The sequence below is a fragment of the Accipiter gentilis genome, chromosome 27, assembly GCF_929443795.1.
Source record: "Accipiter gentilis chromosome 27, bAccGen1.1, whole genome shotgun sequence".
Taxonomy (NCBI): domain Eukaryota; kingdom Metazoa; phylum Chordata; class Aves; order Accipitriformes; family Accipitridae; genus Astur; species Astur gentilis.
In genome coordinates, this window is record NC_064906.1 from 11,432,839 (window position 1) to 11,456,504 (window position 23,666).

Below are 23,666 nucleotides of genomic sequence, written 5' to 3' on the forward strand. Positions count from 1 at the left end.
AAAGATATTTGACATCTAAATTGTCCCGCAGATCTGGATCCTAAGTCATTGTAATCTAACTGGTGGACTCTTCAAATACACCACTAGTTTGGGAATACAATACTACAGCAAGTTATTTTTCTTACTCAGGAGTAGAATAAAATCTGGCTTGTTTTCAGGTCATTTTATTTATAGCCTGTTATGTTAGCGTTTTGCATTTGAAGGCTTTGAGACCTTGTTGGTACACAGCTCTACAAAGACCAAATAGCAACTAGCGTGGTCTCAAAATTCTCAAAGGAACTTTAAACTCTGCCTGACAATGCGAGGAACTACCCTTGGGTGGTTGGGCTATGGAGAAGGGACTACATTTCTCTTCTGTATTTCTGAGAGGTGCCTTCAATGGCTGATTAGGATGGAGATTTAAAGGGCTGATTAAGATGGAGATTTAAAGGGGTTTGGAGAAAGCATTTATTCTTATTGAAAAACAGAGGCAAAAAAGAGAAAAAGATTTTGTAATAGAAGATGGGAAATTTTTCTAGAGCTCTTGGAAATTTGTACACCGATACGGTTAGTTGAATGAATATAGCGTTAATAATCGGACCCTGCCTGGGTCTTTTGTGAAAATGTGTTTTAATTCTTAATCTAATCTGATTCTTTACAGGCCTAGAATCTGACCTCTCAACACTTGTAGTCTGGCTTAGTAAAAACCGATCGATAAGGCACTTGGCATTAGGCAAAAACTTTAACAACATGAAATCCAAGTAAGGTTTTTCTTTCTTTTAAATAACAAGAGAATGGATGAGGAGAAGCTGCTGATCTCATCATCTTCCTAACTTTTCTTCCCTCAGAAATCTCACTCCAGTACTTGATAATTTAGTTCAGATGATTCAAGACGAGGATTCAGTGAGTATCTTTCTGCTTATTATCATCATGTGTATTTGTACCTGCACAGCCTATTTCTGATGATTTTCTTCACTGTGTTAATTTGCTGCATAAGATTTGATCATGATCCTGCACAGACACATCCAACGTTTTGGGTTTTATTTTTTCAAATAGTAATGTGGGTTATGTGTAGCATGTAGGCAAACGTTTCTTAGGATAGTCTTAGGATCTGTGCTTGTTGAAAAACATTCATTCTAAATAGTTGGATGTGCTTAACCTAGTTGATTTAGACCTAAATTATAAAGCCCTGTAGGCACAAGTTTTCAAAACTTTTGTGCCCTGTTAGGAGATTACAATGGTAGTGTTCTCTGGGTGGCGATACTCCTTCAATAACAGAATTTCTGGGTTTCATTTTTTTAATTAACAGAACGCGCTATTTCCTGATAGCTGTTCTTGAGTATTAGCTTTTTTTTTTCCTTGACAAAATGTAAAGTCACTGCAGTGATCTCCTAGAACTTCTTTCTCCTTCAAAAGATGCAAATAAACGGTTCACAGTGCTGTTCTTTACTTCTCCTAGTACATTCATCACAGGAGAAATTTCATAAAACCCTTTCAGAGTGCTTTGCTGGGATCCTTGCCCACTTTCTTAATTTCTACCCTCTCTCCTGATTCTGAAAGACTTTTGTGGTTGGATTTGTGTTCTTGCTTTATTTGGCACCCTGGTTTTGGCTATAAGGGAATCTTAAGATGCTCTGTTACTCTCATGCTTGTCAATCTTTATTCATCTCTTCTTAGTCCTTTCTTTCTCCTTCATTCCCCATACAAGTAACAAGCAAGCTCTGCTTTTCCCATTCTCCAGAAATCGCTGACTGTAGACTTCAGTTGTCTAAACACCTGCTATTCTATTGTCTTTATTGTCTCACCTCCAAGTTCATGGTCTCCACACTAACTGCTTTTTTATTTTCTCCTCCCATCTGTATCTGCACCCTGCAATTCAGTGGACCAGTTTTTACCAGGGTTTCCGATGTCTCCTTCCATACAAGGTCATTAGACCCATATTCTGTGTTTGTCTTTTCTTACTGCTTAGTTGTACTTGAAGTGGTTTGTTAAACTAGTCCTCTCTCCTCTCTGTGTCGTCTTAATTGGGATTAGTGGTACTGGTTTTTTCCTTGATTCTTTGCCTACCTCCTCACCTTATTCTTTAAAACGTGGGATGTCGGTGTGACACAATGAAGTGCTGCATATGGATACCAGAGCTGATTCTAATTGAGTTGACACCTGTAATGAAAGCAGTAAGTCCTTCTTTGCACAAGTTAGATGGAGCATCATGCTAAGAAGTGTACTGGTCGATGTCTGTGTTACTTCTTGTACCAAACTAGCCTTTTCATTTTGTGGTGTGTGACCACCTCCTTCTACCCTGTCTCTAAAGGGCATGGTGCAGGGCTGTTTTCCCCTTCTCTCCTTTTCCTGTTGATACCGTACTGAGGGGTGCTATCACTTCATCAGGTAGCACCTGCTTCTTCCCTTTGGACATTTGTCTCTGTCTCGCGTCTCATGCTTAATCTTTCACATCTATCCTGAAGACTGTTATGTCAAACCAGATTAATCACAAGCAAATGTAATTTAGTATGTTTTTCTTAATTGCCTTCATCCCTTTGCTCTGTTGCAGATGAACATTTCATCCCACTCAGGCCATATCCTAAAACACCTTTTCAACACACTCTATGCATCTTTTCAGTATCCAGACCGTCTTCTCAAACATGCTGTTGGTTTTTTGTTTTTGTTTTTGTTTTTTTTTTTTCTATTTATATGACAATCCTGCTCATATTATCTGTTCGCAAGGATAAAAATTCCAACTTTTGCCTTGTTGTTTCCATTAAGTGTTACAACCTTCTGTTTATCTTTCCTGGCTTCTGTTTTTTAAGCTTCCAGGACAGAGACAATGTAGCTGCTAAATTTTGGATGTATCATTCTCACAGCTCTCCCTCCCTTGCATCATCAGCTTTAACTTCTTGTACTCCTTTTCAGCCCATAGACAATGTCAGCTGTCGTTCCGCTTTCTGCCTTTGCCATAATCCGGTGGTCAGATGTGCTCCTGTAATTGTTACTCACTGTGTCTTTCCCGAGCTAACCTACAGAACATGCTCTGTAGTCTCTGTTTTCAGTGTTACAATGAAATAATCCAGCAAAAAGTTATTTTATTTAGGAACTTATAATAACTGTATCTCCTTCATGTCATGCATTAACCTTTGGGATACAGCATGTGATCCTGTTGTTCTCTCCCCATGTTCTTTTCTCTTGTTAATCCTCTTCAGCAAAGGAATCTTGTTTGTTTCTGGTTCATCAGGTGCTAAAATCAATCTGAAGCATTTCCTAGCAGCTAAAGAGTTGAGGATGTAGACCCTGTAGCACCATGGGAAAAACATGTGTTGCAGATAGCTGGATGGTCCTCACTCTACCTTGAGATAGTACAATGCTTAGAAAATTGTGTTAAGTTTCTAGTTATTTTCATTTGGGTTTGAATCCTAAAGGGGGTGGTCCTTGTTCTGCCGTGCATTTACTGCCACGGGACATTAAAAAGTAAGGGTGGCATTGGAGAGACCAGGGCATGGTCTTGCCCAGAGCATACTGCTTGATCAGCATTGCCTGCAGGCTGCTACAGTTTGGGGACCATGCATTATATGCATCAAAAGCTGAAGCAAGAGGCTTTAATCTAAAATAGTCATCTGCCAAATACTTCTTCGTGTATTTACACATGCTTTAAATACATACGTTGCTGTGTTAATATGAGTCACGAGTAAAATGATTTAAACACTCAATAGCTTGGTTTTATGACTAAAAATACAGCTAGATGCAAACGTAATTCTACACAATTTAAAAGCAGTAGTAACCTAAACAGTAACATTTCCTAAGTGTTTAATATCGACAAGAATGTAATATTTAGATTTGCTTTTTGGTTTTGTTTTGGTTTGGTTTTTTCTCTTTTTAAGTAGATGCTGTACTGTGCAGGCTAGAACAATGTATTCTTATTAGTGTTGCTGGAAGTGTCTGAAGCTGTGTGCTTACTGTGTCATTTCTTTTCTTGCAAAAATAGATGTTACACTGCAGGTACAGTGTACCATTACTCAGAGTGATAGTCAGTCCTGCATAGGTGCAGAGAATTACTACAGCACTGAGTATCTTTAGTTATTAGTTCAGTGTTTGTTGCAGAATTGGCCTTTTGAGGGTTTTTACAGCATTTTTGTTTGTAGGAGGACAAATTTACCTTGATTTAATTCTTAAATGTTTTCTAGCAGTATGAGAAAATCACTGAATACAATCATACAATTTCTAATTCTGTTCTTTACTTTAATAATTCCTCTTCCTTAATAAGATTGTGTTAAGACATCTTCACTGTATTGGCAAAGTGTCTGTTTTCTGCAGCAGGGGCACTGAAGTGTTTGTCAGACTTCGGTTTTCTCACTATCCAGCTAAAACTATTACGTTGTTAAAAGTAGTAAATGTTTGTAGGCTATGTAGAGTATTGCCCTTGTTTATGGGGGATTTGGTTTTCATGGGTTTTTCTGTTTGTTGTCATTTGGTTGTGTTTTTTAATGTAATGGTCAGATAATTCGATGAATATTTAGCAGCCTGTACGTTTAATCCTACAGAGTTACATTTCGATTGTAGTTTGCATTCAAGGCACCAAGTGAGTCCAGAGGTTTTTGCTCCTTGCTGATTGAGTAAATGGTAAGGGTAGCTGTGCAAGAAAACTAGCAGTTCATTCACTTCAAAGATGCTGCTAACACAGCAGATGCTTTACTGTGCTATATGCATATTCTGTATGTGGTAGTAATGATGTATAGGTGTCAATCCTTGCAGAACACAGTGCAGAAGTGTTTTCAGTCATATACTGTTTTGTCAGAGCGTTGAAATGTGAGAGGTGAGAAATCCTTTCCTGGGAGGATATTTGAGGTTCAGAAAAATTGGTATGCAGGAGGGAGCACCTCCAGCTAAGTTTCTCAAATGCCCCTTTTTAAAGCGACACATGAGAAACAGAAGAAACTTCGCTTTCAAGCTTATTGGCGATTTCTGTCCGCATGCTGCGTGGTGCTGCTTTTCTGCGAATCTGTCGCAGGAGGTCTTCTCGAATGTGTGCCAAGAGCTCTAAGTGCCATTCTAATGTGATGCTAATATTCTTTAGGGTACGTAGTGTAATAAAATGGGGAAACATAGACAGATTAAGGGCATTAACATAGTAATTTAATAACTTCCATTTAAAATAAAACCAGTATGTGGCTTGTGTTACTGTTAGACTTTTTAATTATAAACCTGCTGTGCCTCCAAATTTTTATGCATTTCCTCATTTATAAGTGCATTTCTTATTGTTGCAAGCTTTTTGGTTATCACTGTAATCCAGTGGTGTCTGGAGGCTGGAGTCCCATTGTATAGCAGGTACCATGCGAGCATCTTGGACCCTGGAAGGTGTGCACAGTTCAGTTGGTTTATTTATATTAATCTAAGCTTTAGGCATCTAATGTGTGTGCCGTGGTTAGTCCTTATGAGATGTTGATTTTCCCATATTGGCAATTTGGAGATTTTGGGCTCCTAAAATTTATCCTCCGATACATGCCTAAGTGGGTGTATAATGACAATACGTTCCTCTGTATGAACTCACACTTGAGCAAGGGAAATGTTTTGTGGAGTTCTCATACATCAGCAAAGACAAATTACAATTTTAGCAGCTGTAATACCCCTGTAAGGCATGGTGATGGATAGACTGTAGTTCTTGAGCTCCTGCCGTTGAGTGCTCGGACACTGAGAATGGAGGGAATACAGGCATTTTTAAAAGAGGTTTTCTTAAAGCTTAGAGTGTGACTTATCGGAGCCCAATAAAGTAGTTTCAGATTAACATAGTGTGTGTGTGTGTATATATATATATATATATATAAAAGTTACATAAAGATATTGCAATCACAGGTGTCAGAACACCACTGTGAATAATATCCATTGACTTACTCATTTTAATAGATAGTCTTCTTACTGTTTTTAATTTCAGAACTGCTACAGTTTTCTGTCTTTTCCTCCAAAATGTCCCTGCCCTTAGTTGAAGGAACAGATATGCAAAATCACTCCTAAAGTTGAAGTAGCAATAATAAAACAGTTTAAAAGAATTTTTTGTTGTTTTAAAAATGTCTCAGCTCCTAATTTGTCCTTGGAGAAAGCTCTCAGTCTGAGGGAGAGGAGGGGAATGCTAGATATTCTTTTATTTCTCACTGACAGGGAAGCATCCTGGTTAAGCAAAACCCACTGGACACTAGAGGTTGTCTTGCGAAGCTGGTTGTGGCTATCTTGCCTCTTCAGGTTCCCACTGTATACTGTACTTAATAGGACCCAGGAAATTAGAGGCACTGTCACTTAAAAATCTTTTTTTCAGGGTGTTGCAGCTTAATCTGTGCGTGTGTATGTTTGACATCTATGCTCTATGTCATTGACTCCCAATTCATCATGTGTTGTAGGATCTGCAGCAAACACAGAAAAAAACTTTTTGATGCTTACTGCTGTCTCCAAAAGTTTGGGGACCTTGTAACTTGCTTTGGTTGATCTTTGAGGAATGAGTGCACTATCCGTTGCTGTTATCAGTGCCTTTTCTATGCTCCACAGCCTCTGCAGTCATTGTCCCTCGCAGATTCCAAGCTGAAGACAGAGGTTACCATCATTATTAATGCCTTGGGCAGCAATACTTCTCTTACGAAAGTGGATATTAGTGGAAATGCCATGGGAGATATGGGAGCAAAGATGCTGGCAAAAGCCCTGCAGATAAACACCAAGCTCAGGTAAGGGAAATGTATTTGCAGTAAAAGATAGAATGGCTTAATAATACTGAAATTGTTGGCTTATTCTTAAGCTATTTCTCTTCAGAACCCTTCTAGGTACAGCCACTTTATAGTGCCTCCATTTGGAAAGATTCTTATCCTTTTTTCTTAAAAAAACCCATAAAACAAAACAAAAACAAACAAAAGAAGCAAATTGTCTCTGCAAAAACATTCCATAACTGGAACTGGAGAAAATTACATTTTCTAAATTTAAACAGAAAAACCTCTTGTTGGAACAAGAGAGCTCTAAATGTCTAGAATCCTTGAAGAAAAACTACCTTGTTCTAGAGCTCTGGATGTCATCTAATCCAAAGTCCTTCTCAAAGTAGGGCCAACTTTAAAGCTATATGAGGTTGCTCAGGGCCTTGTCAAGTCAGGTTTTGAAGATCTCCAAGTACAAAGATTCCACAGTGTCTGTGGGAACCCTGTTCCAGTGCTTAGCCACTCTTCTGTTCTGCTCTCTCTTTTCTACTGGAGACCTTCCTCGCAGAGAAAATTCTAATACTGGGGTGGGAAACGAAATTATTCTTTGTCTTCTGGAGTAGCAGTCTGTAGGAGAACTAAGAGCATGTGGAATTCAGAATGGGTAGCAGCATGGACCATCCCTCCTTCCCCTCTCCCCTGCCTATGATGCTGATGGACCTTGGCGTCTCTTCACTGCAACTTCATCTGCCTGACAACTTCACTGCTTTTTAGCACATGTCTGGCACTGATGACTTGAAAGTATCACTTTCTTTCTATCCAGCATGTGATTAGCAAACAGTAAAACCTTCAATCAGCATGAATCTGGATGGGGACCTCTAAATGTGTTGCCATCATCAGGAAAGCTAATCCTCATTCCTCCTCTTGTCAGACTGTGCAGATGAACCTTCCTCAGTGTATTGTCTCTGTGAAGAGACTAGTTTGTGCTTGGTCTCGAAGCATTTGTTCCCTGGAGGATAAGAAATTCCCCAGAACAGTCCTGGCTATTTTGTTCAGAAGCAGGGATCCTGGTCTTTGAATTCCTATGCCCAAACTGAATATTGAAAATGTCAAGAAAACACTGGAGAGGTGGCTTAGGTTTATTGAATGTATTAACATGAAATGACCACAGTACCTGAAGAAATAAAACCTTGATGGATTTCAGGATGGCAGACTGAAATGTTTCACAGTACACTGGATGTCGCAGTTGACATAATGTCACCACAGTCTGTGGTGTGATTACAGACTGAATAATGCAATGGTAACTGGCTCTGCTTGAAATGTTATAACATCACATGCAGGTGGAAATATAAACACACGTTCCAATGAGAAAAATATCCAAGATTTGACCCTAAGCATATCTGGTCTTTGCAGAGTGAGTGTAGAATCTCTCTCCCTTACCTCCATCTTTCTATCTAAAAAACAAAGGGATAATTCTGCAACAGCACAAGGGTGTCAATACCCGTGAAACCCTCTCCATCTGCCTTTTTTCTTTTTTTTTTTTTTAAACACCAGAAATCTCTGTTTGTTGTTTTTTTTGCCTTTTTCTTAAGAACAGCTACAACTAGTGCTCTTGCACAAGCAAGATTTATCTGCTTGACTGTCTCTTCTGACTACTAATGAGATGTGTGAACATGTGTTCGCAAATTGCCAGGCAGTTTGCTTGAGTGGTCTAAATTGGGGGAGGAGGGGGAAGGCTTGATCATTCTTATCACTATTGTATGTTCAAAAGAGCTACAATTTATGCACCTAACCTAAAGGCTTCTACTGGCATCTAGTTATGTTGCATGTGGGATCATAGGAACTGTGTGATGAGCTAGTACAGGATTGAATATACAATAGCCTGCAAATTTCTACCACCAATCAGCATGGAATTTTAAACACCTTTTTTTATAACTGTAGCCATATAGCCTATGTAGAACAGAGATTGATCACTTACTGCAGTTTTCTTGTTTTTCAGTGTGGGCTTGCAAAGCAGACATTTGAACTTTATTTTTTTCAGACTATTCCTGGAAAAACCTGGAATTTTATCTCCAAATCTTTCTATTAACTTGTATTTTAGAAAAGTTATGGTTTTATGTTAATCATGGAAAATATAGTAGAAAGTCCCCTTTAAAGAAAGGGAAACTGAAATTTGTAGTATCTTTGTCCCTAACTTCTGTCACTTCAAGTTTTTAGCATATAACTAAAACCAGATTTTTAAAGTGCTGCCTGCCACTGTACAATTTTGAACATACAGTGTTGTGTTATTTCAATATAGATTTATTCAGTGATTGTCATTTAACTTTTTTTTTTCTTTCCTTTCCCCTCCACCCCTCAGAACTGTGATATGGGACAAGAATAACATCACTGCACAGGGCTTCCAGGATATAGCTGTGGCACTGGAAAAGTAAGTTCTCAAGCAACTGAATGACTGATGAAAAGGCCAAAGACCTACATCCTGAATGATCTGAGCAGCTGCAGTTCTCACTGCAGTCAATATGATCTGAAGATGCTGAGTGTTCTCAATTTTAAGCATTGGGGTGCTTAATTTAAAGGAAAATTTATGATTTCACTTACTTCAAAAGGATGGGAAAAGGCTCTGTGGCTCTTTCATCCATACTCTGCTATCAGCATTAAGGCCATTGAGTTCTGCTGTTAGCATTCAAATTCTGAATTTGGGAATATTTTCCCTTTTCTTTATTCTCTTGTGTTGACAGCATGCAGAAATTCTATTCTAGTCAGTGAATGAAGCTGTATATAATGACAGAAAATTACTGAAGCATGCCTTTGTGGTCTGACTTTTTTTTCTTTACCCCAGCAAGTTGAAACTAATAGTGATGATCTCAGGAACTGCAGTTGTTCATTGTAATCGCTGTGGTCTGGGTCATTTTGCTTGCCTGAGCTTATTCACAGTTGCAGCTATTACCAGTGATAGATGCTAAATGACTTTCATCTCTCTCCATCTCCATCTCATTTCTTTATATGTTATTACTACTTTTCTTAAGAGGGAAGAATTACAGATTTAAATTAAGCAGGAGTTGCAGTTGTTTCATGTCATTAAATCCCTCAGACAGGAACAAAGGCTCTCTTTAGAAGGTAAAGGTAATGTACAATTGCTAGTTTCTAGACAAGATGTCTTGCAAAACTGTGTAACTACTTAGGGGAGCATCTTAACCCTTGGAGGGGTCATGAGGCTAGACCATATGAAGTTACTTGTTTTATGAAACTGTTGTAGTTTATATACTTGGTTTCAAAATGAATTCAGTTGCACTGATGGGGAAAATTATATAAATGATGCATAATTAAGCAAATCATCTTGGAGTGATTCCACTGATAGTAGTGAATAATAATTTGCAAAGGTTATTTGTCAACTTGCAGGCATTTCTCTTTTAGAGAGCAATAGGATGTACATTTATGAGAAAATCTGGTAGAAAAGAAAGTATGCTTATTTTCTGGTTAGCATCAACTTCTTTTCTGTTCTGAAGTGCTTGGATAAGTAAATAGAAAGGAGGGGGAAATCCAAAAGCAAAAGCAAATCATCTAAGCAGAAAAAGAAGAAATGCTGCAGATAATTCTGTGACACTGCACTTTGTTGAGGTGACATCTCATTTATTTAGCTTGGAAGCTGAGGTCATTTTGTGTCTACTCTAACATTTTAAAATTGTTAAAACCATTGATAATATCAGAAACTAAGCCACAAGCAACAAAGGTTTAAACTTGCAGGAGAGGGACTGTCAATACTGGCTGAAAACAACTAGCCTTTAAACAATCCATCTTAAGACATATTGAGAACATCCTCCACCATATGTTTCCTAAAAATACATGAAACTGTCAATATTCTGTAGGAAGGAACTGTTGTTCAAAATGGAATGAAATATACTGAGGATGCTTGGGGGTATGCGTGTTGTGTGTGTTGTTTTGATTTTGTTCTTAAGAAAAATATTCATATACTAAACCACAAAAAAGAAGAAAGCTAGGCTTTTGTAGTATGATGAGGAGGCTGAGGAGAATTGTGAGGGATTGTAACAGATTTTAAAACAGGCTGGAATAATCTGAAGATTGTTTTTTCCCTTCCTCCCAGCTTTTCTTCATCTGTTTATAGTTGTGTGAAAATGTTCCTGCAAGGGAATTCCAGGAGCATGGCTGTTGGCAGAGTTGCCCCAAGGGTGTCCCAGCCAGCTGATGTGAGATGCTGAGAGGATCTTCTGTAGAGTCTGGTACAAGTGTCAGTTCAGGAGAGCGTTTGAGAACAGTGGGCATTCTGTTCAGCCTGGCCATTAAACAGGGACTTGAATCTCTGTAATTTTAATATGAAAATAATAATGTGCTTGTGTGCTCTGCAGCTTGGAGCCCACTCTGTCATAGAACTGTACGATGTTGCCCCATCTTAATTTCTAAAAGACACTTTTTCTGTATAGATTGGCTGAAGAAATAGCTCAAGTTCTAAAATCTGATGGGAAATGCTGGGATTTGTTAGAGGGCTATGAATTTTTCCCTTAGCAGTGACATGATATTCACATGCCCAAGCCTGCAAAACAGATGATCTTACTCCCTTTATAAAAAAGACATAGGCAGTAAAATCACCACTCTGCAGCAGAGGGTGTATGTCCTGAATGGAGCAGAAGTTACTACAAGGGAAATAACGTGTGATGAAATGTAGGACCGTTGTCACACATGCTGTATGTAGAGGGAGAGACAGGAGGTTTTCTGAGACATCCTTTCCAGTCTCTGAGCATGTCTCTGAAATTCAACATCTTTTAAATATAGGGATTTTGCTGAGAGTACTAATGCGTTATGAAATAACTAGATTATTATGTTGGTAGCGAAATGTACTCCATTACAAGAGACAAGTGGAGTGTTAATAAAAACAAGAATGGAGGAATATTTTAGACTTCAAAGGAAGCAGGGAAAAATGAAGTGTGAAGATAAATATTGCTCTGATGATCAAAGTTGAAAAGTGAGCTTTAAATTCTTGATTTTTTTTTTACCCCTAAGAGCTTGTTAATTCTTAGGTGAAAATAAAGTAGCATTCTAATACAATGCTGCCTGTCTGGAAGGAAACCAAGTACAGAGCCTTCCTCAGGGTAGGGGTCTTCTAAAGTTCTGCCTCTGTGATTGTGTCCATGAAATCTCTTTGCCTTTCATTCCCCAGCCCCCCCCCCCTCCCCCCCCCCCTTCCTCTGTGTGTGCAAGAGAGGGTGCACTAAGTCTTTGACTAAATTGAATTTAGCATATAATTACTAGCATCAGAGCTGGCAATTACAGATTTCAATGAATGGCATGTATTAAATGTCAAACAGCTGCAGAGATCCTTAGAAATCTACCTTTGTTTCCTTTTAACTAAATAAATACCCCACCTGCCAGGTAGTAGTCAGGCAATTGGCAAATTCTGTAATTATTATCTGTCTTTGAGCTTGGTGTCTTTGACATTTTGAAATTTTCCCCATGCTGGTGGACACCTAGTTAGTTATTTGCTGTTTAGTATTATGTGAGGACACATAACAGGGTCTGTGAAGTTTGCGTACTTCTTTTGAAGGACAAGACAACTAGAAAGAAAAGTTAATTTTCTGGCTGTGATGCAGTAGGCAGTTGGACACTGTGGAAGGACAGGGACCTCGCTGACTCCACGTGCGTAACTGCCCTGCTACTGACAGCTACACGTCACCATGTTTACGTTGCGGAAGAAACGTAGAAGTCTTCCATTATCATTTAAGGTAAAACGTTGGGTGGTATCAATGAGGAATCCGTGTGTTTGGCAGTTCAAAAGACCGCTGTCCTTCAGAGAGAGGTGTTTCACGGGGCTAAGCAACTGGTGAGAGAAGAAGTGAAAGAACCTTGCAGTTTCACAGTAGTTAAGGTGTCTGCTGTAGGAGTTAGTGCATTTAGTGAGGGATGGGTCCATTGAAGTCAATGGAGTTGACTCAGTTGAAATTGTCATCTTTCAAGTGCTCAAAAATAGAGGGTTCCAACCATATTTATATAGCTCAGGATAGAATAGGAACAGACAGTTAGTGGGATGTTTGCAGACACCCGAAGAAGGACAAAGAGGTGTTTGCAGGAAATTAAGGCTAATTGAAAATAGGAAGAATAATTTCCTTTCCAGGTTTTAAGAACTTCCTGCTCTTTTTGTTTTCATTTATCCAAATCTGAAGGTGTGTGGATGTACCACTGCATGTAGCATTTTAGGTTTAACTATGTCATGCTAGCCAATTTATGCTGTCAGAGTTTAAATACAATTTTTACTCAAGACCAAAACCCTATCTTTATTCTCATGTCACAGCAGATGGACAAAGCTACAGAAATATTTTGCAAACAAATAAAATGCAGGGAGGAATTGTTTGCATAAAGGAATATGGAGATGCTACACTTGTTTTGTCAGCTTTTATTAAAAATTCAGCAAGTGTTTTCAAATTGTTATAAACACAAGACATTATTAAATAGTAAATTTAAAAAACTTGGTCTCTTAGTCACTATCTATCTGTTACTGAATATTTCTACTTAGACTTAGATCTCTTAGAATTGCCAGAAGGCACTGACGCTCCCTCTTCTGTTTTGATATAGGAAAAAGTAATCCAACCTTGTGTGCAAAAGTATAGAAGACAGCTAGGACTTTAATTGACAGCCACTGAGCATTGGCCACTTAACTGCATTTTTTGCTTTTCAAAATCTCCACCTCTGTCTAGTGGCAAGGAAGAATTAGCAGCAAAAAGGAGCATGCATGCCTCCAGTTAGTCCACTTACAAATGTGAAAAATACATTCTTAGTACCCTCCATGGACAAGCTAGATGCATTTTATTTCTCCCTTCCAGTTTATTCGTCATAAAGAGATACAGTAATTAGGTTAACTTTTACTCTTAAAAAAATCTTTTCTTCTTCTTTAGGAATTATACTTTGAGATTCATGCCTATACCGATGAATGATGCTTCCCAAGCACTGAAAACAAACCCTGAGAAAACAGAAGAGGCGCTACAAAAGGTATAGCATATACCACTGACATACAGAAATAAAACCACTAAAAATAAAGTAATAATTTTAAGTGGCTGTGATTTCATGCTTGGCTAAGTAAGAATTCTAGGCTAGTTTCATTGATTGTTTGATTTGCATGGATATATATGTGGTAATCAAGTTCTGCAAGAGCGTGTAATGCTTTTTATTGCAAAGAGTGGTTGGAGTGAAGGCTGATGGAATGCAATGGTGTAGTATCAGAAAGTCATAACTAAGTGCGTGCAAGCTAGACCTTGTATTGCTGTATGCATAACTATGAAAGAGAGAGTTAGCAACTGACATGTTTGTTACATAAGTTCTTGTGTGTATTTCCATATGTGTAGAATTACTGGTATGTGTTTTTCATTTTGGCATAAAAAGTGCAGTCAGCACTGTAGAAGACAAAGGATGCTCTTTAATTTGGAGGAGGATAAAAATGTTTACTGCCTGCGTTTTATACTGTACATATAAAATTCACACACTGTATTGCCCTAAATAAACAACTGTACCAACATGTTCTTTTGGATGAAGAGGTGTTGACAGTATCTGTAGCTGTTCCACTTGCATGAGTTATAAAACCCCCAGCTGAGCTTAAATACAGTAAATCCTGCAAGCTCAAAATGAGCCTCCTGCTCAATCAGAAAGCACACAGTTCACATCTCCTTAATCAGTAGTTTTCCTTCAGACAGGGTAAGGTCATAAAAACCTTATAAACAGTTCTTACAGATAACTGTGATTAAAAAGCAAATCTCTTATGATCCTTATTAGTAAAGAAATTTTTGGTAAAGTGATTCTCACAGGGAAAAGTGCTGGTAGTTAGCGCCTTTTTCTTTGATGCAAGAAAATGATCTAAATTCTGCTTTAAAAAATCTGAGTCATGGGGGATGGACGTATTTCTTGCATCTCGTTTAATGTAATTGTGGATAGGTTCATATCTAGAATGATAGATGCATCTCTGAAAAAAATATCATGAAGCTTGTGGCCATGGGGATTTAAATTCTGTGTGTTAATTAGGCATTATGTACAAAGAGCGTTTTCTTTTCATTTCAAAGTTGTTAAAACTGTTTGGCCCTGAGTTTGTTTTAACACGTGTGATTCAGGCTTTCTTTACACAACACGAGGAAGTTCTCTCCAAAAAAAGGTCATAGTCTCGGGAGTGGTGCTGTGAGCGCAGCTAATTCCGTGCACGTAGGAATGCCTGCCCACATGGACTGAGTGCAGGGACACCTGAACTGACTGACTGACACCTCGGGAGAGTCCGTAAGCTTCAGCACACCACAGCTTGAGTACAACGAGAGTGCTCCTGGCCTTGGTCCAGCACCAGATGGACATAGCAGCTAGCCTCCTGAGCTCCGGTATCTCTGCAGCACGCTTTACTTACAGTGTGGGCAAACTGGATAAACCCTGCATTACTGTGGGGCATGGTCGGACTGTTCCAGCTCTTGCTGCTGATGCAAATTTAGAGGTGGCCATCCCTATTAGCCTCTGCCTCACAACCTGCGGGCCACTCCACCCAGCCTTTTCCACTTTCTGACCAGACCCATCACCTTTGATGAACCTTAAGCAGTTTACTAGTAGGGTTTTTTGATGTGACTAAATTTGATGGAGCCAGGTTAGGGGGGTTATTCTATGTGCCGTTAAGCTGGCTGATGGTAGGTGTTTACTGCTGGTGACAGTTGTGGTAGGCTGTGACCGGCAGCTGTGAGTAGGACTCACTTGTCTTTGAAGAGTACTTACGTACTGCTTAGCCTCAAGTAGCTTTTGAACTGAGGCTCCTGTGTCAGTTAGGCACTTTTAGATATTTTATCTTCTCTCTAGACCGTACTGCTATTTAAATCTGTGTCTTTGCAGCGAGCCAAATGCATCTAAAAGAAATAAATCTACTATCTTGTGTCATTGTGGTCTCTACAACAACGCTTTATGGACAGAGTCCCTGTAAATATTTCTCAAACCTGGTTCTACTCCCTTGTCGGTGTAACTTACTAAATTGTTCAAAATAGAAGACTAATTCAGAAAACAGTGGCAAAAGCACAGTGTTTAATGATGTTTCACGAGTTCAGTGAGTGAATGAATATTGTCCACTGTGATTATTAAGCATTGAGACACACAGAATAAGGTTTGCAGATAACAAACAAATACTTATGCGGTTTTTCCTGTCACTCCCTATTTCTGATATGGCAGCAAAATTGAAAGCAGATTACAATGTGGAGAGTCGAATCAATTTCCTAAACTGGCTTTGTTTTTTAGATAGAAAACTACTTGCTTCGTAATCATGAGACCAGAAAGTACTTACAGGAGCAAGCGTACCGGCTGCAGCAAGGCATCGTCACTAGTACTACTCAGCAGGTGAGAACTTGTTCCTTACTGGTACTTCTTCGTGTCTAAAACCTGCCTGGGGACAGAGTTCCCTCTCGTTCTGTCAGAGTAGCTTAAAGCAGGACGTGCCTCTTGGATGATACTTCATTTCCCAAGAAATAATAATTATGAATGATAATATTTTGGAAGGAAGAAAAGCTTTTGTGAGAGGGAGGCCTTATGTACAGTAATACTGTGTAGAGAAAGACCCGAGCTATTTCTGAGTGAACTGCTGTTGGAACCAGGAATGGTATAGTTCTTCTGTGCTCAGGAGTCTGGCTTTTCAGCAGGCTCTCATCAGTGTGACAAGCATCATCATAAGGCTGTGCCAATTCTGGTGTCTGAGTCAGTTCCAGTCTCTCTGGCTAGTACTGAGCAACCATGTAAACGTGCCCTTAGGTACCACCAGAGCAAATAGTCTTAGAGAGTAAGTCGTCATCTACCTTACACCTTCAGAACTGTGGGTATCATGGGAAGCTTTATTTAGAGGAAGGGAGCAAAGGAAGGTAGAAGTCTTTTGTGCTCTTTGTAGTCTGGACAGCTGAAAAGGCTTCCTGTCTTACACAGCCCACAATGTTGCTTGAAGCTGGGAAGCTTTTGTGCTTTGTCAGCCACTGCCAGGTTTCCTAAATGCCACGTGTAGTTCCGTTTTGTTTTCCTTTCTCTTGAGAGGACTACAAGCATTTTCTGTGGTAGCTTACCATTCTCTCTGTTCTAGTGCACTTCTTGCCAGTACGCCTCAGGGCTGTTTTCCGCTCCAGTACACTACTGAAGCAAGGTGGTGTAAGCAGAATAAAACTTGTCACAGCCTTTGTTTTAAATTTACTTCTGTGCTTGTTGGCACCAGTTGTGTTCCCATGCAAATGGGAGACTCCAGCAAACAGGAGAGGAATTGACTCTTCAGCTGAGTCAATGAAATTTCTCTCTGTTCTCCGCATATTTTTTTGGTGAATCTTAATTCAAAGTGGCCTTTTTTCTACCTGTGTTATTAACATTTAATGGGACAGAGTTTTATTGCTAGAGCCTGAAATTATCCTCTAACCTCTCGACAGAGAAAACAGTACGTGGAGATGTACTGGCACTAAAAACTGCAAGAGCAGCATCACTTTATTTTATTTAAGTAATTTATCTGTTCCAATGCCACCTTTTTTACTCAAGTTAATAATCTCCATATGAATTAAGTTTAGATCTTTTTATAGCTTGGTGGTTTTAGTTGTGCTTTCCTCCACCAATCACACACACATCAGGTTTCAGTAAATGTAATTTATTGTTATTTTGAAAGTAGAGCAAAATTACTCATCTCTGTATTAAATTGTGTGCAGTAGGGATGGATTTTAAAAACAGTTTTGAGAGAGAGCTGGAAAAGATTCTCTAGGTAGTATGGTGGAATTGCATTATTATTATTATTATTCCCAGAGTGTATTTTTTTGAGTCCAGATGTCCCGATGAGACTTTCCACTGTCTAATAATTAATTAGCTTTTTGTACTTATACAAAAAAAACCCCAAAACCCTTTGAAGAGGAAGAGTCATGTGGAGCAGAAAAGGAGCATGCTGTGAAATTATTTCAGTTCTCGTTGCTAATGATATAAGATGTTAGAACTCTAGACTTTCTATGTTGATGACACATGCACTCAGATGTTGCTTCAAAACGTCAAATAGCCTGTTCTAATGAATGCTATGTGGGCTGATAAAGACTTTTAGCTATGATATCTCCCTGCCCTGTATATCTTAATCAAAACTGACTATATGTCAGGCATTCTTATTGGTTTGTCTTGTAAGGATACAGATATACCACCTGCCCTGTATTTGCAGCATACTGAATAAATTGTGTTGCAGATACAGATTAAGCTCAATTTATCCTACTGTGAAAGGTCTGGTGGAAACTTCTCCTTTGGTAGTTAGAGTTCACGTGCAACTAGGAATATTTACATTTTGAAATAATACCTCAGAAGCCTGTGCAATTGAATTTTGCTCAGACAGGAGAAATCTCTGTTGGTGTTTGAATGGATAGTGACAGAGCTTTCTTTTACTGTCTGAACTTCTTAATAATTCAGGGACCTTCAGAGCTAAGCGTTAGATATATCGACAACATCTTCAGCATTAAACTTGCTTGGAAAAACAGAACAACACTTGAACTGGATAACTTTTTGGTTATTTGCGTTATCCTGGAGGTAACTGCGAGGGAAATATGCCAAAGCATTTATTTTTTTTAATGGTAAAGTTTTATTTATTTTCCCGATGTTTAGGTATGTCTTTCTGAGATATAATGCTTTCTTTCAGTAGCGTTGATATACCTCCAAGCTCTGATCATGCATTTCCAGATTGGTACATTGTCACTACAAATCTCATCGTGCTACTATTGCTTTGCTACCTGGACTGAATTCAGTTTGTTTGACCAACATTCTGATGTTTTATGTTTTCTATTTCTTTTGTTCAAGTAGATGATTGACAGAATTTGTGTAAAAGTGCAAGATCATCTCAACTCTTTAAGAAACTGTGGTGTGGATGCTGTACAGGAAGATGTCAAATCTGCAGAACGGCTTATGCGGGATGCTAAGAACTCCAAAACAGTAAGCCTTTCCCAGCATACTGGTAATACTGAGAGCAGTTCAGTGTGTGCTTGCTTTTGTCTTTTTGGGGAGTTAAAATAACAATGTGTCACAAAAGAGTATATGTTCAGATGATCAGCTGTAGGTAGTATTTAAAGTGACAAAATAACTTTAATTTATAAAGACTTTGATTTGGCAGAGGGATTTCTGCCTATTCGTCCAGATTTGAAGACAGGTAGTGATGAGCCTACTTTCCGAAGATATTCATTCTGTCTTACAGCTCTTACCAAATCTGTATCACCTTGGTGGAGCTTCTTGGGCAGGAGCGAACGGTTCACTCTCCAATCCAATCCAAGAGACACTTGAATCCATGGCTGGAGAAGTCACAAGGGTTGTGGATGAGCAACTTAAGGTCTGTGGATAGATGTGTTACCATCTCTCACTTGCAGAAAAAACTAAATCTGACATCTGTTGTTAACTACAAATGTGCCACACTTTTTTGTACTTCTCAGTATAATTGTACATAAGCTATCTTTTCATTATTAGTTTCTTATAACTTTGTGCTTTATTAGCTGGGTACTTGCCCAGTTGGAATGAAGAAAAATGCTTTACAGTTTGCAGTGGGCAGAAGGAGCATATACTCTTTATTATCATCTCATTTTATCTTCTAGAAGGGGAAGACTTATCAATTGCTCCTTAGGCCCTTAATAAAGGCATCTCTCAAGCACCCAGAAAAGTCTCATGCCCTGGAGAAAAGTACTCACTAGTTAAATTATTCCACTGGAGTGAAAGCTGCTTTTCTGTAGACTCCATGGCAGAATTTTTTTCCCAGTAACCACTTTTGAACCTGGTGCAGAATTTCCACTTTAACTGTTTGGTTTGGATAACTTGTATGTATTGAGAACACCCCAAGAATTAGTACAGGCAACTTTACAGGAAATCTTTCCACAAGTTGCCTGTCAAACCTCAGTTCTTCAAATAGATGTCATTGATCTGTAAATATTCTGACCTGTGTGTTCAGTGGGCTTTTGCTCAGAAACTTCTACCTTCAATTATGTTAGATCTTACTATATAATAAGCAAGGAAGAGTCATCCATACAGTATGTGCAAAGGTATTAGTCCAGGAAAAAGTAAAGGTGGGGAAACTTCAGCAACTGTTGGGATCTGTATGGAAGCTGATGAATTTAAGAATATGGTTCTGAGGCAGTTCAGATCAACTTAAGTTTATGACTAAGATACCTTGCCTGTGTTTTGCTATATTTAAACTTATTGAAGAATTTGAAAGTGAAGGTTGAACTTCGGTTGAAACAACATGAAAATACTTCAGTCAGTGGGAATATAATGAAGAACAATAATAATACCACATTACTAATTACTTTTTTGAAATTAAAAAAGTTAATGAGGAGGAAAATGCTGCTGAATTTTTAGTATTTTTCTCCCTTTCCCCATTATATGAAATAAGGTGAAGATTCTTTATCACTTTTTTAATTTCTGCAGACATGAAAGTGATTTATTCACAAGATTCCTCCCAGTGGAGCTTCTAGGCTATTACTGGGATGGGAATAGTCAGGTCAACCGTTCATGCAGGGGTCATGCACTTAAATAAGGCCTGTGAATTTTGGAGAGTCTTATAGAAGGGAGGAAAAAAAAAAAAGCCTCTTCAGCATTTGGAATGTTATTTATAGTTCCTGGCATAAGATTGAGTTAATGGGCCTTCCATTTATGCTTTTACACATTTACAGCAAAAGGCACTTTAGCTCAACCATTCTAACTTTTACATTTACTTTTGATTTGTGTGGCGTTAAAGTGCCTTACAAGAAACTATAAAGTCATAATGCTCTTTGTATATTGTAACACTCATTTTTATTAATTTTATGCTCAAGGCTGAAAGGTTCTCCTTTAAGTTCTATGGTGTTGTACTTTGTGTGGAGGAGAAAATGTTGAACATGGATTAGGATTTTTTTTCTTCCCTTGGCTGTTTAGATCAATTCAAAACATCATATGCAGTTTATTATTTGTAAAGATAAGGGAGCTCACATAATTACAATTGGTTTTGTAATTGTTGGGGGAAAAAACGTCATGTGTGTTGTAAGTGGAGTTTTGAATTTTAGCTTCCATAGCAACCAGAGCCTGATTCTAGAAAGAAGTGTTTGGAAATTGGGTGAAATCAATGAATGTTCTTCAGGCAAATAAGAGATTTTTTTATTTTATTTTATTTATTTTTTTTTCACCTCAAGGAAGAGAAGAGGGGGAAGAAAGAAGTTAGAATAAGGTAAAGCAACATCTTGGAGTGAGTTGAGTTGGCCAAAGGAGAAATTACAGGAAGGCCCTTCCTTGCATTTCTGTTCTCCTGCTGGTGTCACTGTGGACACACAGAACCCAGAGATGCTTTGTTCCGTTGGCAAAGGCTCGAGGGAGAATCGTAGGCAAGACGAATGGTGCTTAGGCAAGAGAAAATTGTTTTGTAAGGACAGGAGCACTTAACTATTTGTCCTAAATTCTGTCCTAGTCCAAAGGATTTGTTGGCTTCATCACCGGTTCCATTTTTTTCTTTAGATATCATCATCCTCCAGTCCTTTTACTCACTGTGTCTTTCTCGTGAATGTTAATAGGCATTAATTGTGGGCAGGACATTGTTCTCTTCTTTCTATACACCTGCTGACTGGCACTTGTTGGCCTTGTGACGGAAATGTTTGCCCCTCCACACTCAGTATTGGTAGCTGTGAGTTTCTGTCACTGAAAGGTTTTGGTTTGGAAGTAGGGGGTGGGGAAAGGTTTCTGTAGATATGATAATAGTCATGTGAAATCAACAGATGAAGTCCACTACTGAAGAAATTATGTTCAGTTGTGCACTTAAAGAAGAGATCCACACTCCATTTAACTTTTAAGTTGCACATTCTCTGATTATTGTGAGTAAAAGTAAATTTTGAAGGTTTCAGGTAGGGTCTTTACACTGACACCTTCACACAGCATTTTTTCACGTGATCCATTTTGAAAGACCATGCTTAGACTGCAATTGTAATTCAACATAGCAAGTTTTTATAGCTTTTATGATTGTGATCCGTCAGTAACTCTTGGGAGGCTGAGTGTGATTTTTCAAGGTAGACTACACAGCTGCACCAGTGAATGAATGCCATGGGAAAAAAATCCGTGTGTTGGAAATTCTCGTTAGTAGTTTACCTGGCTCAGTTGTCTCTACCATTGAAGATCTTTGTCTTCCATGTGGATATGGCCGCAGGGGCTTGAAAGTCTCTTCATTAGTGTTGTGGCCCCAGAATCTGCTTGGGGATTGAAGAAGGGAGTGTGGGAGGAGTCCTTAGAGTGCAGAGAGCTTGGGAACCCAGAAACAAGCTCCATATTAGCTATAGTGGCAGTTGTCCCTTATACCTGTAAATCAAAGGATTTAAAGATCAGACTTCCCTGGATGTTGTGGCTGCTTCATGCTGCTGTGTTGTCCTTGTGTATCTACACTTAAAAATCAGTCAGACTGAAAGATTCTGCTTTGAATCGTTAAATTTATCACGCAGTAATGGCGTTTTTGTTTCTTACTTAGTATCTACATACACCATCAGCAGGGGAGACCTTATTTTAAGAAAAAGAAAGTTGAGGGAGCTGGAGGGTTACACGGTCCTGTTTCTGGAGTGTGTATGCTTTTCTTCTGTCCTGGTTTAGGGTTTTGATCAGTTGTTAAAAAAGAATAGAAATTGTTGACTGCACCTAAGGTTCACTGTGGACTTCCATGTATGTAAATGAGATCCATATATTAAAGGTTTGTATGCCCACTGCAAATCATACTTGTAGCTACTTCTTAATATTTGGCTAGTATATCCCAGCCCTGTACAGCATGCCAAGTTCTCATGAATCTCTTTTCTTCATATACTGGTGCCTCTTACAAATTGGCAGGTCTGGAGCATTGATGAAAATTGCTGATTCAGGGCACAGTTTAGGGCAAAGGCAGCTGCAGCAGAGCATCCACTGCTTCTCCAGCATGCAGAGGCAGCAGTGGGGGGTGCACAAGGGAAGCTAATTTATTGTTCTGACAGTTAAACACAGAGATGTAAATGCTTCATATTTGAAAAGGCAAACAAGTACAGTTGTAGGTCATTTTCAAAACAAGTATGTTGCTCCTCCTTTATTTTGTAAAATGCCTTTTAGATTGCAGCTGAATTGCAAAATGGATTGGATCTTAGGAAGAAAAATTATAAAAAATTAGCAGTCTAAAAGTGTCATAGTGCTATGCACCAGAATAATGCTGTGATCTTCCAGCTAATGAAAATCTCAATACCTGATGTTAGCTTTTGCTTACTGTGCTGCAGACGCTCCTTGAGTCTATGGTGGATGCAGCAGAAAACCTTTGCCCAAATGTAATGAAGAAAGCTCGCATCCGTGAAGACCTGATTGACGCTAGCACTGAGAAGATTTCCATCCCACGCACTTTCGTGAAAAATGTCCTCTTGGAGCAATCTGGAATTGATATCCTCAATAAAATTAGGTACTTTAAAAGACTAAGCAAACAGAATTGGTTATAGAATTTCGATTTTGGGTTGCATGTCTATGTGTCTGTGTAGTGAAAGATTTTTTTTAATGCTTTCGTGACTCACAAGAAACTATATTAAGGCATTCAAACAGCAGGAAATTGTCTTACTGGTCTAGTGAAATTAGTTCAGGAGATTCAAATATTTGGAATCTCCAGGGATGTTAACTTGATCATTAAGGCATGTGCTTCTGTTTTATTTAGTAAGAGTTTTGGTTTATGGTACACAAATAACATTTTTATGACTTGATACTTTTTTTGAAACCTATTTATGTTCTCAGGTAACAGTGAATTACTGTAATAGAAGGAAATTGCACTTGCTTTGAGTGTTAACAGTGCTTTGTCTGTTGCTGCATTTGGTCTTGTCCTGTAGCTGTAGCAATCACTTTAAAACTTTTTGTTTGCGTGGGAGTTGTGCACAGCAGTCAGACATACTTAACAAATGGAAACTTGGAAATTCAAACCACAAACCTGGAGCAGAAACAGTTACCTTAAACAACTCTTACTTCACCCTTTTAAGAAGGGGGGGGGGGGGGGGGGGGGGAAGAGGCTTTTACCTGACCTTTTACTGCCTTTTTTTTTTT

General features: G+C 38.7%; 1 protein-coding gene across 7 annotated transcripts in view; it reads left to right on the top strand.

The window, feature by feature from the left end:
- Positions 1 to 23,666, top strand: part of CARMIL1 (capping protein regulator and myosin 1 linker 1) — a 196,167-nt gene that overhangs the window by 123,953 nt on the left and 48,548 nt on the right. For all 7 annotated transcript variants that reach the window (XM_049830470.1, XM_049830465.1, XM_049830466.1 and 4 more), the window contains 9 exons: positions 641 to 740; positions 828 to 882; positions 6,505 to 6,677; positions 8,998 to 9,066; positions 13,541 to 13,634; positions 15,891 to 15,989; positions 18,441 to 18,569; positions 18,829 to 18,960; positions 22,865 to 23,040. In XM_049830470.1, coding sequence (XP_049686427.1) covers positions 641 to 740; positions 828 to 882; positions 6,505 to 6,677; positions 8,998 to 9,066; positions 13,541 to 13,634; positions 15,891 to 15,989; positions 18,441 to 18,569; positions 18,829 to 18,960; positions 22,865 to 23,040 — 1,027 coding nt within the window. The remainder of the gene's footprint in view (positions 1 to 640; positions 741 to 827; positions 883 to 6,504; positions 6,678 to 8,997; positions 9,067 to 13,540; positions 13,635 to 15,890; positions 15,990 to 18,440; positions 18,570 to 18,828; positions 18,961 to 22,864; positions 23,041 to 23,666) is intronic.